We start from the raw sequence: 18,743 nt of genomic DNA on the forward strand, positions 1-18,743 counted from the left end.
CGTTCCCTCCACCAGCCAGCAAGATGTTGACAAGGTGAAGACAGACCACAGTGTTTTAGAAGGTTCTAGAAACAGTCCACCCCAACTGGAGACAAATAGCTCCTGCACACCGAGTAGAACAATTGAGGAGAGCCACCTCCTTACAGCATCACTACATAACCTTTCCTACCATCCCCCAAAGATGAGATACAGGAGAGTTCGATGGTCAGGGACCCCTTCCAAAGGGCGTCAGCACATTGTTTTACGTTAAAAAGGAAATAAATAAAAGAAGAGCATTTCCTGAATTTTCAACCTGTGCCAAAATTTCTCCTTTTTCAGCTACACTTGCCACCTCTCCGGTGTTCCATCCACCCCCTACCTGACAAACCTCTCGTCGCTCAGGGGCTGCGTCCCTCGTAGACGCCCGAGGAGGCTCCCTGCCACCTGCACCTACGCTCTTAGGGCGCTGATTTTGCAGCCGGCTTTGCACACCTTACCTGCCTCGCCCGCTGGATAGAAAGGCTCTGCTGTCCTGAATAAATGACAAAGAACTTCAAACCACAACAAAGGGCCACGGATAAGGTAGAATGCACCATAGCACTGATGATCTAAAAGCTGCAGCCCACCGTAGGACACAGGTTAGCCTGGGCTGGAGGAAGGCTAGAGGCTGTGAGCCCAGGAGGTGAAGGTGAAGTGGCCTCCATTCTCCCTGCTCCCTGAGTACCACTGGGAGGAGAGGCAGCGGGAAGGGATGGGAGACCCAGGGTCCAGGGAGCTTGGCAAGTGTCTCGTTCCTGCAACTTGCAATGTGGCCAGCAGCCCGTGAGCTCAAGAGGTCCCCTTTCCCTGGACTGGGGGGGCTGGCAGTGGGCACTGCACTGGACTTGTTCTACAACATTCTGTACACACCCCTGGTGAAACCCATGCACTCTGAGGAAGTAGGACCTCCAGGGGTGTCGGCTGGTTTGGGCACAAGTACCCACAAGACCTTGAAGCCGCTGTGTTTGTGGACATACACACTGGACATTCCTCGGCTTGCGACCAGCGTCGTCAGTGGCCATGCGTGGTGGACATGCTGACCTCTGTGTTCAGCCTGTATTTTATGGTTTGAGCTTATGTTTCTCTTTAGAAAAGTGTCTCTCCTGTTGGTACCTGCTTGCCCAAGTTAGCCTTTGCTAATTGGGTCTCCACCATTTAATGTTAAAGAAATAGGATAAATCGGCTTGTTAGAAAGAAGATTATAAACAGGAGAGAGATAATTATAAGGTATCCATTGTTAGCTGACAAGGTTAATTGTTCCTAATGGTTTTTCATCGAGTTTTAATTACACACAATCTGAAGGTGGTCTGCCTGGTGGTGGGTGAAGTAACCACAGGGAAAGATTCTGCAAGCCCCTTAAAATCAGGAACAGAAAACTTCAAGAAGCCAAATTTACATGGCAAAGCCACGCATCAGATGTTTGAAAGGAGAGGTGGTGGGTCCAGGAAGAGGGAACCTGCCTGGGGCCACCTGGAGGCCTGTGGCTGCAGGACAGGGCTGGGTCCTGGGGAGACAGACTGGGAAATCCCTCAGGACACTCCCAAGGCGTATCATCCTGCATCTTCCAGCTTGAGGGCACATTCCCAGGGGCCAAGGTACCACATAGTCTCACAGTTTTTCAGTGAGCTGTAGATTCAGCAAACAAAACCTTTTTTTATTTACTCACTGTTCTCAAAGAGTTTGCAAGTGTTTATTAAATTGAAATCTCACAAACTTGAACAGGTGAGCAGTTCCAGGGAACTGGAAATTAAATTGTTGAAATTGACAGGTAACGAAGCTCCTGCCTGAGTATTCTTCTCATTGGAGATACGGAGCGTGTCAAGGGGAGATGACGAGCTAGCTGAGACTCAAAGCTCTGTGCTGGGCTAGTGAGGGTTTCCTGTCTCTGAATAGATGTGGTGTATTTCATGTCCTCCTTCATCCTTCTGCCTCTGAGAGGACGTGGGGTGGCAGCTACGTCTTCATCGTGCTTCCACAGTCCTGCTTGTGGACCTGCTGGTTCGTAAATCAGAGTGTGAGTCCATCCCCTTCCCTGGGCAGCCTCCATTTCACATGATTATTCAAGTTACCATCAGGTTCTTGGTTCCCACACGGCACTGGACCACCACTTGGGAGCACCCATCTCTCCGTCCCACAGGTGAGGTCTCCAAGGTCCCCAGCACATAGCTCACGTGCTGTCCACATTGGACTCAAGACCTCAGACCCCAAAGCCTCTGCACTGCGTCCCTGCCTTCACGGAGGACGGAACCTCAACAACGAAAGCACGAACGTGGGAAATGCTCACTTATACCATCTCACTCAAACACTTCGGGGCCACTTTCCTGTTTCGATGTGAAGAACATCGTCTTTCGAAAGAAGAAAAAGAAGATAAAACTTATTTTATCCTTTGTTTCTCAGTGAGTGGCACCTCCGCTGATGATGATAAAATCATTAAGTGATCAAGTTTTCTCATTTAGTCAAAAAACCATATCTGAACAAGGGGCAATATGTAGGTTATGGTATTTGGTTGAAGTAATCAGAGGAAATACCGCAAAGGCTGTATTTTTCCGTCCATGGAATGGGGAGATTCTAAGCGGCTTTCTTGTGCCTGTAGATATGGTGTTTTGTTGCTGGTGGTGGTTGTATTTTGCTTTCTTTCTGTTAACCCAGGCGATTCAACCCCGGCAAAGGCACCTGCAGCACCCGCCTTGGGCCCAAGACCCTGCTCATCACCTTCACATGATTTTACTATAAGAAAAGGCGAGATTCATCTGCTCTTTTTTCCCTTGATGGACAAAAAAAAAGAGGTAAGGTTTTATCTTCAACTTAGTTACAGCAGGGAACAGCATTACCTCACCTGTTTCTTTTCCCCTGGTAAAAACTACAAGAAAACAAACTTTTTTTTCTTTAACCATTAGGGCAAATCTGTGTCCAGGTTAGTAATAGCTGTCTGGGGGAGATCCCCTTCCTACAATCGAAAAGGGAAACGTGATTCACTATTTCTCTTATGCGACAAATCGATGTTAAGAATAACATATCAGGGAACATATTTGATTTACATTAGTTTAAGAACTCTGTCCCAGATCAGCTCAAATGCCTGCAACGATCCATTTCCATGAGGCAGCGGCAGGCAGTTTTACTCCGAGGGCAGGGATCTGACTTCACAGCCTCATACACCTGCCGCCCGTGAGTGCCTGTTATAATCAAGAGCCCAAGGCCAGAGAAGGGGTCACGGACCCTCATCCAGCTAAGAAGTGGGGCCCAGACTAAAGCGGATACCTGCCCTCATTCCCTGAGAACGGCTGTTTTCGGTAGGTTCCACCTCCTTGATTTATTTTACTGTTTTATGGTCTGTACACGATTCATATCTTTTAAGCCAAGTTAAGAGGGAATTTCCGCTGCAAATAAACACAAGCTGAATTGAGGGTGATGGAGAATCGGGCTAAGGGGACCAGGGACCCCGCCCGCCCCTCCCAGCCCAGCAAGGACCAGCCAGTGGCTGCTTGCGTTTCTGGAAACCGGTCCAGAGAATGCGTGTCATGTGTCTGTAGCTGAAACGTGAGGCAGAATAGCAAAGAACAGCAAAGAGGTCTGTCTCCTGAGGCTCCAGAGTAAGTGGTAAACTCACAAAAGACGCCTTGTGAGTCTGAGTTGAGGGCAGATGGTACATCGATTGAGCAGCAGAGACACAACGATGCTCAATGCTGATAGCAGAACAACTAATTAATCCCGGAGGACGATGCTCTCCAGCTCCCCCAGGGAGTACAATTTAGCTCCAAGCTGCCGTTTTCCATTACTCCGCAGTATCACTGAGAAACATTAAGGTACATTTTCTATTTGTTACACCAGACGTTATACAAGCCATTTTCCCAATGTTGCGATACGTGTTAAGATTGAGTCTTGTTCATGTAACCACACTGATCTCGTAGAAGCTTTGGACCAGCAGACCTGGCTGATCTGTCAGACTGTTTATCGTTTGATTTTTATTTCTTGTCCTCACAAACTATAACGACTTCATCAAACTTAAAATATATTTATTCCTTCAAAGAAGAGTCCCAATTTAACCATTATTACCAAAAAATTGTGTAAAAAAATAAACAACAAAATTGAGGTAAATGGAAAAGAGGGCAGAGGAAAAATAAATGCTATCAAGAGAAGAATTCCTATTCAGCCTGTCTGTCTTAACGATCATGTGAACTTGATCTGGGTGGAAAGGTCAACACTGAGGTTCTAGCACCTAATTCTTCTTCTTTTTCCAGGTACAACTGACGAAAAGTATACATACGAAAGATGTACAATGTGATGATTTGATACTGCATATGCAGGATGAAATAATCACTACAGTCAAGCTAATTAACACATCCATCCCCCATGCAGTTACCTCTTTTTTTCTTTCTTTCTTTGTAATTCTTGAGGTTTAAATGGTTGCTTATGTATAAAGAAATCAATGTCTGTGTTACCACACTGATAGGCCTCAAGGGAACCCTTAGCTGCAATTTTGGAAAAAAACTCATTTTCTTGACTAGATTCAATTGAGACCACATCATTGTTAAAATGATGCTGATTGGTTGAACACAGAAATAGAAGTCAATTCTCAAAAAATTATTTGTAACAGTGTATAGAAGGAAGTGGGAGTGAAACCTCAGGAAAATAGATCAGAAAACGTAATAAGCCACAGATCCGGAAAGAATGGTGTCCGCCACACCACCAGCTGGGAGCCAATAGGGAGGCTTCTGTGACCCGGAGTGAAGTAATGGGCACAGATAGAATCGACATGAATTCTAAGATTCTGGAAGGGCTGGGGTGGCCCTCTAACTGGGGATCTTTTCAGGTGGGAATTCCAGCAACATTATGTAGATGCCCCTGCGAGGAAGTATGACCCAGCCAAAGCCGTTCAGGTGAGGGGCCAAAGGAGTGGGCTTGCGGGAGGGGTCCCTGTGGGGCTTACATCTTCCAGACTGAGAAAAGCGCGGAGGCTCCGACAGGTTCCCAGCAGCTATGGGCCCAGATAGAATTGAATAAGAATGTGGGATGAAACAGAATGTTCAGGAAAGGGAACACAAACAGTATTAGAGGGATGAGGTCAAGAATCCATTAACATGGGAAATAAGGTACACGACCAGCGCTGTACCATCAGATTCAACACACCTCATAGAGAATATGAGCAAACACTGGTTCCAGGAAGAGGTGATGGTATATATAAAGTGGCTTCCACCTCTTAGAAGAATCGAAAAACGGCTCCACGGACAAGGCATGATGTGAAGGCTCCTCTGATAAATGGGAGAAGGGAGAAATAGAGGAGAGGGGCATTTGGGAGACAGAGCGGCTGGAGGGAGCTCCAGCAGAGAAGAGGGTTAGGACCGACGAAGGGCAGACGCTCTTCTCCAGAACAGAGGTGGAGTGTCAGGGCAGCCCTGACAGACGGGCAGGGCTCCTCTAGACCACGTGTGTGCAGAACGACACAGTGTGTTATATCAAATGAAAGGCAGGCTGAGGATCTGCAGGCAACAGGGAGTCATGCAAAGAGGTTTGAACAGATGCTTTCTTTTTTTTGTTTGGTATGATTCCATTTTTTTAAATTGAAGTCTAGTTCACGTACACCAGTATATAAATTACAGGGGTAGAGCATGGTGATTCACAGTTTTTAAAGATTATACTCCACGTATAGTTATAAAATATTTGCTATACTCGCTGTGCCGTACAGTATAACTGTGTAGCTTATTTTATACATAGTAGTTTGGACCTCTTACTTCCCTTCCGCTGTCACGCCCCTCCCCCTTCCCTCCCCCCCCCCACTGGTAACCACTAGTTTGTTCTCTACATCTGTGAATCTGTTTCCTTTTTGTTATAGTCACTAGTTTGTTGCATTTTTTTTAGATTCCACATATAAGTGAGATCAGACAGTATTTGTCTTTCTCTGTCTGGCTTATTTAACGTGGCATAATGCCCTCCAGGCCCATCAACGTTGCTGCAAATGGCAACATTTCCTTCTTGTTTATGGCCGAGTAGAACAGAAACTTTCTTTATCGATGCTTTGCTTCCAGTGATTAATTGTGCAACAGGCGGTTTTGGGAGGAGCTGGAGGTTGAGGGCCCAGGGAAGAAGCCAGGGAGAGTCTTGGTCACAGGGATGAAAGGCTTGAACTGTAAGGGCACAAAAAGACGGGAAAAGGGAGTGTCAATTATAAATGATGAGATGTTCACATTGCTCCTGCTCTCTCACCTGCCCCTCAGCCAAGGCCACTCCATTCTGGAATCCGTCACAGCCTCAAGGAAGAGAAGAGCCTCTCAAGGATGCTCTACATCAACGTTCAGGTAAATACCAAGATGTAGGCTGACTATCAAGTGAAATCATTTAGTTAAAGAACATGACGTTTGGTAAGTTAAGAGATCATCTCTCTGGGGCTTCCCCAGTGGCACAGTAATTAAGAATCCGCCTGCCAATGCAGGGGACACGGGTTCGAGCCCTGGTCTGGGAAGATCCCACGTGCCGCAAAGCAACAAAGCCCGTGCGCCACAACTACTGAGCCTGCGCTCTAGAGCCTGTGAGCCATAACTACTGAGCCTGCATGTCACAACTACTGAAGCCTGCGTGCCTAGAGCCTGTGCTCCGCAACAAGAGAAGCCACTGCAATGAGAAGCCCGTGCACCGCAACGGAGAGTAGTCCCCGCTCGCCGCAACTAGAGAAAGCCCTCGCACAGCAACAAAGACCCAACGCTGCCAAAAATTAAATAAATAAATAAAAATTTTTAAAAAAGAAATCATCTCTCTGCAGAAACTGCCACTCATCTTTAAGTAGTGGCACAGACAGAAAGCTCGCAGCAAACAGCACTACGAGAAATCACGTCTGTGGCCTAGAACATAATCTAAGATGGACTAGACGGCCACAAACGCTGCGACCCACATGAAGGAATCTGCATGTGTGAGAGCCCATGTCCCCTGCGTTACCCTTTAAGGCTGGGACTTAATTAAAACACATCTTCACCTGCCATCTTTATACTCACACTCCCTAAGAGTGCCCTTCCGAGAAACATGGCAGACAAGGGTAATGCAGAAAAACTCCTACAAATACCCAGAAGTGCTGTTACTACAATTGTTTTTAATATGTAAAGGACTGTGAAGCCCCTGGTGGCAGGAGCAGAGGGCCTGGAAACGTGGCCTAGGCCGGGGTCCCCAGGCCTCAGACGGCGGCTAAGACGCACTGCCAGCTGAACACGGGAACTTCAGGCCTAAGAAGGGAATTCTTGCTGGAAAAATGCAACGTTCGCCGCCTCCATTGCTTCATGCAAAGCTGTAATGAGCAGCGATCACATGAACTGACCGCTGCGCGGTGGGGGGCGCGGGGCTGGGTGGTCCCAGCGCTCCCGGGGTGAGGGGCGAATGAGCCGGTGACGAGCGATCACATGGCTGGAGCCCGACAGATCATTTTCTCAAAAGACCGTAAGGCAGGTAGCAGTGGCATAGGGGTGGGAAATACTTAAGCATCCCTTTACTTAGGTAGTCTAGTTGATAAACAGGAGCACTTGCTTTTTCTTTTTCTTCTTTTAATCTTTAGAAGGGAAAACAAGGAGACATATTGCCCAGGCGTTTTCTTCCATTGGTCAAAAGAACTGGGGCATCTAAAAAAGTCACTCTAGCCACCAGATGACAGCCTTGAGCGGGGTCTTGAAGGGGTGGGGGCCCCAAGGCCCCGGCCACCAGGTATAGCAAGCACCACGCCCACCCACCGGCTGGAGCAAGCGCCGCCCACTTGTAGGAAAGGCCCCACCCACCTTCTGGAGAGGCCCCACCCACCGGCTGGAGCAGGCGCCGCCCACTTGTAGGAAAGGCCCCGCCCACCTTCTGGGGAGGCCCCACCCACCGGCTGGAGCAGGCTCCCCCACAGCAGCCCTTCCTTTCCCAGCATGGGCCGCCCTGGGCCTCCCGCCTCCGTTCACCCAGAGCGCTGAGCTGTCTGGGGCCTGAATGCTCAGAAGGTTTGTCCCTGGATTCCAGGTTCCTTCTAGCCCCTTTCCTGTCCCCAGGGTCCTGACTACCTGCCTGGTTAATGAACGCCCTGCTGAACTTAAGGCGTCCTCCATCCCTTCAGAGCCGGCTTCCTGCAGGTGGCAGGTGGTCTCAAAGGCGACCTGCTTCTCTGTTTCTCACCTGGTGATCTCCAGGGGTCAGCCATCCTTTACCACGTTGTGATCTGGTTCTTTAAACGCTCTCCGTGGTTCAACTAGGACATGGGAACAAAGCCAAAAGCATGGACATCCTGGGCGAAGGAGCCGTCCCTGAAACCAGAGAACCTGCTGGAGCCCAGATTCCACCACACCTCCGGCAGCACTGCAGGTGTGTTCGCCCAGCCCACCTGCGCCTGCACTGCATCCGCCCTCCGCGCGCCCACTGGCTGGCAGCTGAGGTCTTGAACTGACTCCTCGTCAAAACGACAGACAGAGAAGCTGCTGTCCTAAAATTCAGATCTGAGAAGTACTTTAGGCAACTTTTGAACTGCCCGAAAAATCCCAAGAACCTGTTGAAAAGGAGTCTTCTGGAAAGTCCCGCATACGAGACGAAAGCTGAGCGTCATGATGGCGGGGCCCGAAGTGTGCTGGGGAGCTGCTGATGCAGTGACACCCCTGTGGTACGTGGATGGAGCTCAGCTGGAGAACTGCTGTTCCCACGTTTACAGATTAGGAAACGGAGGCACAGAAAGATAAAGAAGATTTGCCCAAGGTTGCTGTGCAGCTGGGTTCCGACAGAGCCAGGACTAAATCCTGAGCTCTCCCTGCGACGCTGTGTTCACCGCTTTTCTACGGCAATGTATTAAGAGCAACGACAGAAACGACGTTTGCATTACCGGAGAAGCGGAGGAACATCTTTAATAAAATAAAAGCAGATACATTAGTGTGGCTGGGGAGTGAGAGCTGGAGTAGGGAGCGGAGTGATGAACAGGAAGCAGAGGAGCAGACGTGGTGTGGCCTTGGCGTCATAAAGCGGCATTCAGTGGAGATTGTTTATCTTCATTTTCGTTTTTGATACCCCTTTAATGTACCTCTTTTATATGCCCCCTTTGTTTAAAAAATACCATCATAATTCTATGCGAAAATGCGGTTTAAATGGATTTTCAACTATCTTAAGCCAGAAAAAAAAAAAAGAGAGATTGTTATGTGTAATCTTTTGTTCCATTTCTTATTTAACTATACGTCCAAGGGGCAATAAAAATTAAAAAGGATCCCCCAAACTAACCATGTTTGTTCACTATGAGACAAAAGGTGATAGGGATTGCTAATGCCCCCTGGCAGCTTCCTCTCCCAAACATGCACTGTGAAAAAGTCCTTTGAAAAATCGAGAAGCAGGGCAACCACTGAGAAAGTACTCAAGGACAAACAAGGGCACCTGGGAGATCACAGCTCCCTGAAGATCCAGAAACTCCTCTGGTTCAGATCCCACCCCCTCACCCGATAGCTCTGCGGCATCATTTGCTTCCCATCATCTTGGGAAAAATTCCAATGCTGTAATTTACTGCTTTGAAAAATGAGGGCGCCTGCTGCGTTTGACGTGCCTCTTTGAAACACGGAATATGTAAAATTCATACCCCAAACTTAATGTATAGATAGATCACATCTTTTTATGACTTCACTGATGTAATGAGAGCCTTGTAATATCTCGCAAGGTATGTTTTATTCCTTCTAATGTGTATCACGTGAAGATTAAGAGGCTGTATTGCTGCCTTCACAATGACCTGCTATTTCCTGGACACAGTAATTGGCTGGACCTCTCCTTGTCACTGGGATACGCATAATGCCTTTAATAATTTTCCATTCACTAAGCGATGTGTTTGCATCAAAAAGATGGATCTGGTTTGCCCGTGCAGGCAGGCGTTCGGTACCTGTTCTCCGAGTGCCATCTAGAGGTTTCAGGGCCCCGAGCACAGGAACGGGCTGGGAGAGCTTTCTCCACGTTCATTAATTTAGCACTGAGAGCCTTGTTCCCGAGGCTGAGAACTAGTATCTCTAAGGGCTGGGTTGTCTCATCACTTCACTCCAAGCGGGAACTGTGGGAACGCAGCCGACAGAGTGCCGGCCAGAAAGGGGCTGAACCTGGGTCTGGGGCAGATTCGCACTGAGGACCAAGAAACCTTTTGAAGCTGCCAGTACTCATCTGAGCTTAAAACCCAGCGCCGCGGAGAAGCGGGCCTTGGAAAGGCTGTTATATTGAGTTCTTTTTCCAGCAAACAAGATGCACATCAAAGGTGATGCGAGGAAAGCGAAGGCTTTTATGAAAACCCTGCCGGTAGTGCATCCTTTCAGCCCACCTGCCTTCTGAGTGACCGGCCACCATCCTGTCCCCCTGCCCGCGGGCGGCTGTGCTGCATCTCTGAGCTGCGGCCCGAGGGGTCACAGGTCACGGGAGCTCCCGTGCCATCGGCTGCCACTGCCTGGAGGGACCACGGTCGCCAGGCTGGTGTGTGAGGCTGATCCCGCCGTGTGCTTGCGCGTGACGTGGCACCACGTGGAGAGAAGTGTGAGGCCAGGCATGGCGCACTGCTTCACACCAGAGCCACGGTGTGGCCTGCGAACGTCCGTGATGGAGAGGTAAGCGTGACCCTATGTCGCTATGGAACTATTGCCACTAATTACCCACAATCCCCTCTTCTACTGCTGAGGCAGCAAAACCACAATTTTGAAGGAAAGGAGGACAAGTCCAGCATCCCCAACCATCCCCAAGGCCTCAGTTTGAAATGAATGCTTAGAGAGCGTGGGGACAGAGAGGCAAACACCCTCCTGCGGCTCTGCAGCTCCACGCAAGCAGCCGTGAGGGCGGGGACGGGCCCCGACTCGTGGGAAACTTCCCTGAAGAGAAATGGTGAAGAGCGGCCTCAAATTTGACATAAAATCACAGAAAAGATGGTTGAGAAAAAGCAACAAAGTGTGGATGAGGAAAAAGAGGAAAAAAAGCCAAGAGGAAAGTAATCTGGGTTAAATACTAAATGTTACTATTAAATAGTCATACAGTGATGGTCGTAATGAGAGCAAGCACGTTCGCAGCACTTGCTGTGCACCGGGCACCGGCCCCAGCGCCTTCTCTGTGCTCGTCACGTGACCACCAAACTTCATCCAGAGCCTGGGGGTCAGGTCCACCACTGTCCCCGCTTTACAGCGGAGGGAGGAGGACCTGAGTCGGTGACTGTACCCGGCGCCCAGAGCGAGGGTGGCAGAGGCAGTGTCCTCAGAGCTCAGGCGTCTGGGCCCTCTGGCCCCTCAGTGCAGAGGCGCTGGGAGCTTAAACAGGGACATGGTGGGGGGATGGGGAAGGGAGGGCGGAAGAGTTGTGGCGGGGGGGGGGGGGGGGGTGGGGGGGGTGGGGAAGAGGGATCCTTATCTCTAAAGAATAAACTAACCGGCGGCAAATCTGACCTGAACTCCCGGGGCTGTGGTTGCCACTGGGAGCCGCCTGGAGTGACGCTCTGGCTCCCACAGAGACTGGGAGACGGGGCCCTGTCCTCCTGATGGTCGCATCGCAGAGGGGCTCCAGGGCCCCGGGCTGTGAAACCGGCAGAGGGGAAGGCTTCCCTGCATCTCTGAGGAAGTCACAGGTTCGAGTCGAGTCGCGGGGGAAGCCTGCCTAAGGTCACCAAACGGAGGGCAGCCGTAGGGCCGTCTGGGTCAGAGTCTGGAAATTTCCAGACGGTTTAAAGAGAAGATGCTTTGGAACTGGTGGGCCGTCGGCTGGCCACGGTGGACGGGATCAGTCCAGCGGTGAGACCACAAAGTGGTTTCATGAAATTAATGTGACTTCTGCCATCTTCCTACTGGTTTCTCATAACTGTCCAACAATCACATAATAACCAGTAAATCAATTAAAAAATAACCAAAACACAGAACACAAAGTGGTACCTTCCTCTCTTGACGCCGCCTGACCATCTGCTGAGAACCTCCTTTCCCAACATCCAGCCTGGAAAGGTGAGCTGAGGTCAGGCCCCGCCAGGCCTAGACTCCCCCGTTCCTGGAGAAAATAAGGAGAACCGTGCCGGTCTGACCTCCATAGACAGCCCCCCCTACCGCTCCCCCCGAGAATGCGAAGGCACCCCAACTTCCCAGTGTCCTTGATCACATTCCTAATGCAGCTCTCACCCTTGCTGGAAGCCCACCTTAACAGAACCCCAACTTCTCTCAAGCACTAGCCCAGAACCCCAAACGTGAGAAACAACTTTCTGTGAAGAGCCTTCGCTCTCCAGTTACCGACTTCCCCCCCAACCCCCGTCGATAGACACACAAACGGACCTTCATTTAGTTAAAAAATTGTTTGAATCCATTTTTTAAAAAACACTTTCATAAATATCCAACCACTAATGAGACACTCTCAGATATGTCACAAATAATGCGTCTGTTCATTTGTTTCATGCCATCGTTAATGCGAGTGTACTTTTTATGAAATTTCTCAATCTATTTATGGTTTTTAATTTTCTAAGTCATTAACGTTCACATGTGGATTCTCACTGCACTTCTGGGTAAAAACGTTTCATGGAAAAAAAACCCCACACGTTTTACTGAAAGCAGCACACTTGTCACGGGCTGAATGAGGCAGACGTATGAAATACAAGCCCTAGTAATGGCATCATTCACTCTCCACCATAGAGGTAACTATCCAGCACGGGCCTCCTTTTCTGAAAACGGAAATGCAGGTGGGATCAGCATCAGGAATGGGCTTCCTTTTCATGTTTATTGACTAAAGAAAGTGGCAGATTCTTTTAGGAAGGGCGCTGGTGTCCAGGATTCACCTGACAGAAGGTGAGGGGGACTGAATCCTATGCAATCAGGACCCGCCCTGGTCCTGGGCGCTCTGACTGCAGGAAGCTCTGCTTTGGCCCCAAAGCCCTTCCGAAGCTTGAAAAGCGAGCCACGCGGCTTCATTCTGGCCAGGCCTGAGGGCAGAGAGGTGCATGTGAATGAGGTAACTTCAAAATTATTGCTTAAAGATAGGATATGGGCAATCTCGATGCCCAGTTTGAGAAGACGCAAAAATCTCTGTATTTCCCACGTGAGTTGAACAAGATAACACAGACGTTTCCCCTGGGTGTATTGAAACGTGACTGACGTATAACATTGCATGAGTTTCAGATGTAGGATGATTTGACACGTGTGTCTGCTGTAAAACGGTGACCCCGCCATGGCCTCAAATCACATAGTTACTATTTCTTTTTCATGGTGAGGACATTGGAGATTTGATCTCTTAGCGACTTTCCAGTATGCAATGGAGTGTGATTAACTGTAGCCGCCGTGCCGTGCGTTAGACCCCCAGAACTCCCTCATCTTGTAACTGCAGGCTTGTGCCCTTTGACCAACATCTCCCCATTCACCCCCCAGCCCCTGGTAACCACCATCCTACGCTCTGTTGCTGAGTTCAGCGTCTTTAAATTTCACGTGGGAGATCATTCAGTGTGTGTCTTTATCTGCCTGGCTCTTTCATTGAGCACAACGCCCTGGACATCCATCCATGTCGTTGCAAATGGCAACATTTCATTCTCTTTTATGGCTGAGCAGTATTCCACTGTGTGTGTGTGTGTGTGTGTGTGTGTGTGTGTGTGTGTGTTCACAAATACGCATCACATCTTCCTTCTCCACTCACCCTTGATGGGCACCCAGGTTGTTGCCATGTCTTGTCTGTTGTGAATAACGCTGCAGGGAGCATGGAGGTGCAGGTATCTCTTCAAGACAGTGATCTCACTCCCTTTGAACATACACCGAGAAGCAGTGACATATTCTTTGGGTGATAAGCAGCTAGTAGGAATGTTTAAGCTACAGAACAATGTTTCGGTCTGTGGTCCCCTTAGTAGGTCCTGTCTCAGTTCTGGAAGCTGACGTCTGGTGACATCATCAGTTTGGTGAAGCGTCATTTTTACAAATGCCGAGTCACACTTCAATCCTTTACGTTCCCACCTGCTCAACCTGTTCTCCTCCCAGATGAAGCCTTCTTCCATGGTTGATTCATATGCATTTATACCTAACAATTCTCACGAGATGGCCAGAGAACTAGACATTTTTAACTGATGGTTGATTCCTTTAGAAGCCCCCATTCCACCCTCACCTACCACATTTCATAATCATATGAATCTGAAATTCACTCTTTCTAGAACTGAGCTATCAGAATGCATATCACACTCATTCGTAAAAGGCATCATTTCCCTCCATTTTTGTAGATACAAGAAAACAAGACTTAAAATAATCCAAGTGTGTGTGGGGGCGGGTGGGACGAACTGGGAGATTGGGATTGACATGTATACAGCAATATGTATGAAATAGGTAACTAATAAGAACCTACTGTATAAAAAAATGTATACCATTTATGATAGGATCGCAAAAAAAAGAAAAGGTACATGGGAGGGTATTTTCATCTGTCTTTGTGTCTGATTATATTTTTATTAAACCTTTATTCTACCTTAAAAAAAAAGAGTACCTTACGCTATGATAATTAAATATTATGTTTTCCAAAAAAAAAGAATCCAAGTGACTTGCCCGTAATAAAAAGCCGGCCGTTCGCTGAGCTGCAACTCGGTGCTGGACCTGGGCTCCAAGCACTGCGTTTCTGCAAGGAGTCGTCCTTACCAAGGCCTGAGGCCGTGAAACAGAGGCAGATGTGTCTCATCACGAGCTTTCATACTGAGGCAGGAGTGAACATGAAGCCACATGTGAACTTGACGTCTGCAGTATTAGGGGACAAAGGTCACTGCAAACTTCAAATGACCAGGAGGCAAGTCCTCACAAGATTCTAGCCTGCGGATGCTGAGAGGTTGGAGGTACGGGTGACACCCAGACAAAAACCCCCAGAAAGGGGACTCCCCACACCAGGTGCCAAACACAGAACATGGTGTTCAAGCTGAATCTGGACAATTTGGGAATAAGAAAAAATAAGGACAGTAAAATATTACAATCCACTGAATAAGACAGGAACCCGTAGGTCCAACCTGAGGATGATAGATAAATACAGACATTCACACAGACAGAAACACAACACATAAACCCACGCCTGACGGGGAGGGGACCCTTGCTCAGAGCCGGATGCTGAGTAAGAAGCCTGGAGGTGCAGCTGTCGGAAGCATCACCCTCCTCAACCATCGGAACGAAGATGGATTCAGACGAGACTTATCAGTGGGCGCTAAAATCCGGGTGGGGAAGCGCCGAGGAGCGGGGTGTTTACATGGTCCTAAAGTGCCCCCGCAGATGGTGGCCTGTGAGCCGCACAGGGACACAGAGCAGCTGCCCCGGGTCGACGATGATATTCAACTTCCAGTGAAGGACGGTGGGATATTGTGCTTCCGGACGTGCCCCCCGGGGAGGCCACCGCACCCTGTGGTAGTGGGCAGACTGATTGTGTGTGTCACCTGGGCAGGGCGGAGGGATACCCGGAGAGCTGGGAAAACAGTGTTTCTGGGCGTTTCTGTGAGGTCGTGTGTCTGGACGAGATCAGCATCTGAACCTGCAGACTGAGTGAAGGCCATCCTCCCCAGTGTGGGCGGCCTCATCCAATCCACTGAGAGCCCGGACAGAACAAAGAAGCCGGGAAAGGGAATTCGACGGTCTGCGTCCGCCCTCGACTTCGGAGCGCCTTTTTCTCAGGTTTTGGACTCAGACCAGGAACCCCATCCGCCCCAGATTCTCAGGGCTTGGGACCCAGAGGGAATTTTACCACGGCTAAACAAAAATGACTAAACTAAAAATTAAGCAAGTTCTTTCTAACTAAATAAAGGCCAAATATAGAGAAATCTGCCTGGGTCTACCCTTGCCAACGATGTTCTCGGAAACACTGGTGGACTTTGCAGTAATAAGAAACTCGGCTAAAGATCACCTGTACGACAGAAGAGGTCAAAATGATGTTAAAAATTCGTATCGAGACTCACAGAAGCCTGCTCAGCTGGCTGGCGTCATGAGGGACGTACTTACAATTCAGGATTTCTTTGATTACCTTAGGAACATATAATCCAATGTCAGAGAGTTTGGATTGGCCTTCATGACACAGAGAGAGAACATTCTGGACTCTCAAAGCTTTCTCTGTTACGGAACAATATGTTGAATACAAAACTAAAATACGGACATAGGATTTTTATGCCAGAGGAGTTTCAGCCTCTTTCCAAAAAAGGGAAAAAGTTCAAAGAAAGGATATGTTCACCCCACACATTTTTAAATCTTCACCAAGAGATCTTCTGCAAACAGCCAAGTTTCGCTTCCCCCCATGACCACTACTGTGATTGTTTCCAATGAGTTTTCTTCCCTTCGAAATGCCTTGATTAGCACACTCAAAAAGCATGCGGCCGTCTATGTATTTTGTTTTCCTGACAGTGATTTTACAACCCGTGGACATTTCTAAGCCCGCATGAGACGTCACCTTCCCAGTCCGGTAGCCTCGGGCCCAAGTCCTGACGGGGAAGCTGCTGGGGGTAGCGGGCTGTGCTGGGAGTCTGGTCCCCGCCCCAGGCTCCCGGCTCGGGGTGCATCACCTGCTAGTTCCAGCTGTGAAGCTGCACTGTGACCCCTAATTAAACAAGCCAGAGGGGAGCAGGCAGATGTGCCGGGGACGCGATGGTACAGGAGAGACACCGCAAGTTGCCTTTTAAAGTTTTATTCACCTGAAGCAAGAGAGAGCTGAGAGTACGGAGGCACACACGCTATCCCACCAGCATTTCAGAGCCCCTAGGCCTGAGGGCACTAGAGAGCACGACCCCAGCGCAACGTCAGCTCACCTCCAACCCACCCCGTCCAGCGCCTGCAGACACAGCGGTGCAGCCTCCCGGAAAACATCCGCCTTTCAGCTTAGAAGGACAGAAACCCCTAATCACCAAACCTGAAGACTAAAACTGTAACGCACGATTGACTATCAAGCCACGCTGGGCGCCGCGGGCCCTTGTCACCAGCTGGGAACAAGCACCCGCGCCGTCTGGCTCCTGGGCCGCCCCTCACTGGGTGGGCGAGGACGCGGACGCGGGGAGGAGCTTGGGCTTGGCCTGCTGGGGCAGCACCACGTCGGGGATCTTCTCCCCGTGCTTGTATACGCTGACCGTCACGTCGATCTTCTCGCCCCCGTACTTGTTCTTGACATGGATGCTGTACTTGCCCGAGTCCTCGGAGGTCACGCCCTTGATGGTCATGCTGACATACTTGGCCTGCTCTACCTTGACCAAGAAGTGGTCGCTCAGCTCGATGTCCCTGTCGTTCTTGAACCACATCACTTCCGGGTCTGGGTTCCCGAACACCGTGCAGGTCAGGTTCAAGGTCTTGGGGGGAGGGTGGGCAGAGAGGGGAGAGTTAGAGAAAGAAAAGCCTGGCGGCCTCCGAGCAGCCTAGGCCCTCCACCCACTCGGCTATTGATCTGCCCTTCAGGACATTTATTTAGTCAACATGCTCTTTACATATGTAGGCACCACACTAGACACCAGGGATCCAAAAAGAGCAGGAAGTTCACAGCTTCCTGGGGCAGCTGGAGAGAAAACTCAAAGGTAATCTTTTCTATTTGTTCCCAGATCTAATCCATGCATAAGTTGATTAAAGAATTTCAAGGCAATCAAGCTCTGGGTTTTTCAGTAGATATTTTTAGCCTGGTTCTAAATTTCCTTTATATTCAGACTCATGGGTTCCCTTTACCAGTTCTTCTGGCAAATCCAGAGACTGCGTTGTCTTATGATAAACTGCATTGTGGACACTTAGCAAAGCATGCTTTCGGTCCAGGATAAAGTAAAACTACTGCTAATCCTCAATCCATGACCTGCAGGTACAGCTCGCCAGGTTTCCCTCAGTGGCTAAAGAAAAGGGCTCTACGTTTTCGTGTTTTGGCCTAATAAAAATTCTCTCAAGTAGCTATGTCCCCGTGACACTGAGATGGAATCACTCAAGCGCCCAGAGAAGTACCAATTAGATATCAGTAATTCCAGTGACAGGTGACCGATGATAACTCCAATAAATGGTTTCCCTTATACACCCCAAAATGACCTTGACAGCTGGAGCGGAGGTTGCTCTTTTTATTTCACACGAGGCGGGTGGGTCGCGTGGGCGAGGGTGTGGGTGGGGCCCGCCTGCCCCTTCATTCACGCCCTCGACCAGCCCCCGGGACCTGTGGCATCAGAGCCAGGTGGACACCGGGGCTGGAAACACCGGGTGTCACAAACACACCATGTAATGTGTCTCCCCGTGATGGGAAAGGTGCCCTGTGTGCATGCGGAGGGTTAGACTAGTCCCTCCTTTGAGGACACAAGTTTCCCAGCAGGACCCAGGACGCCCCCCTCCACACCGGCTGCTGGCACTGGGCCTGCCGTGGGGACCCCCCGCTTCGTTGCCTGCCCTCACCTTTCCCTCCATTATGGTCACCACGTCGGGTAAGCCGCCGAGCACCTTGCCGCGATCTGCAAGAGCAAAGCGCCTCTGCTGAGAAAACCGTCCACGGGGACGATCCCGGGGGTCGGGCCCCGGGCTGAGCACCGAGGGGCGCAGCAGGAGCTGGGAGGGGAGCACTGGCCCGGGAGAGGACACAGGGCAAGGCACACCGTAGCGGGGACTCGCGCTAAGGTGCAGGGTGGGAGCAGGGGGTAAGTGACTCCGAGCACGGGGGTCTTGAAACGGTCGAGAGGAAACGCGGCCGTGAGCCGGGCGTGAGGAGGAAAGTCTCAGCAGGGGCTCAACACAGGGCAGACCCCGTCCTTCTGTAATTTAGTTTGGGAACTGGGGGCCTAGCCTCTGGAGAGGGGATTTTGCAGGGGGATGTACTGCAGGTAT

General features: G+C 49.8%; 1 protein-coding gene across 2 annotated transcripts in view; it reads right to left on the reverse strand.

The window, feature by feature from the left end:
* Positions 1-16,589: 16,589 nt before the first annotated feature.
* The window catches only part of MYOM2 (myomesin 2), an 81,783-nt gene continuing 79,629 nt past the window's right edge, over positions 16,590-18,743 (reverse strand). For both annotated transcript variants that reach the window (XM_073798727.1, XM_033848854.2), the window contains 2 exons: positions 18,318-18,373; positions 16,590-17,251 (listed from right to left, as the gene is read on the reverse strand). In XM_073798727.1, coding sequence (XP_073654828.1) covers positions 16,934-17,251; positions 18,318-18,373 — 374 coding nt within the window. In that variant the 3' untranslated portion in view covers positions 16,590-16,933. The remainder of the gene's footprint in view (positions 17,252-18,317; positions 18,374-18,743) is intronic.

This window comes from Tursiops truncatus, chromosome 21, assembly GCF_011762595.2.
Source record: "Tursiops truncatus isolate mTurTru1 chromosome 21, mTurTru1.mat.Y, whole genome shotgun sequence".
In the NCBI taxonomy this organism is placed as follows: Eukaryota; Metazoa; Chordata; class Mammalia; order Artiodactyla; family Delphinidae; genus Tursiops; species Tursiops truncatus.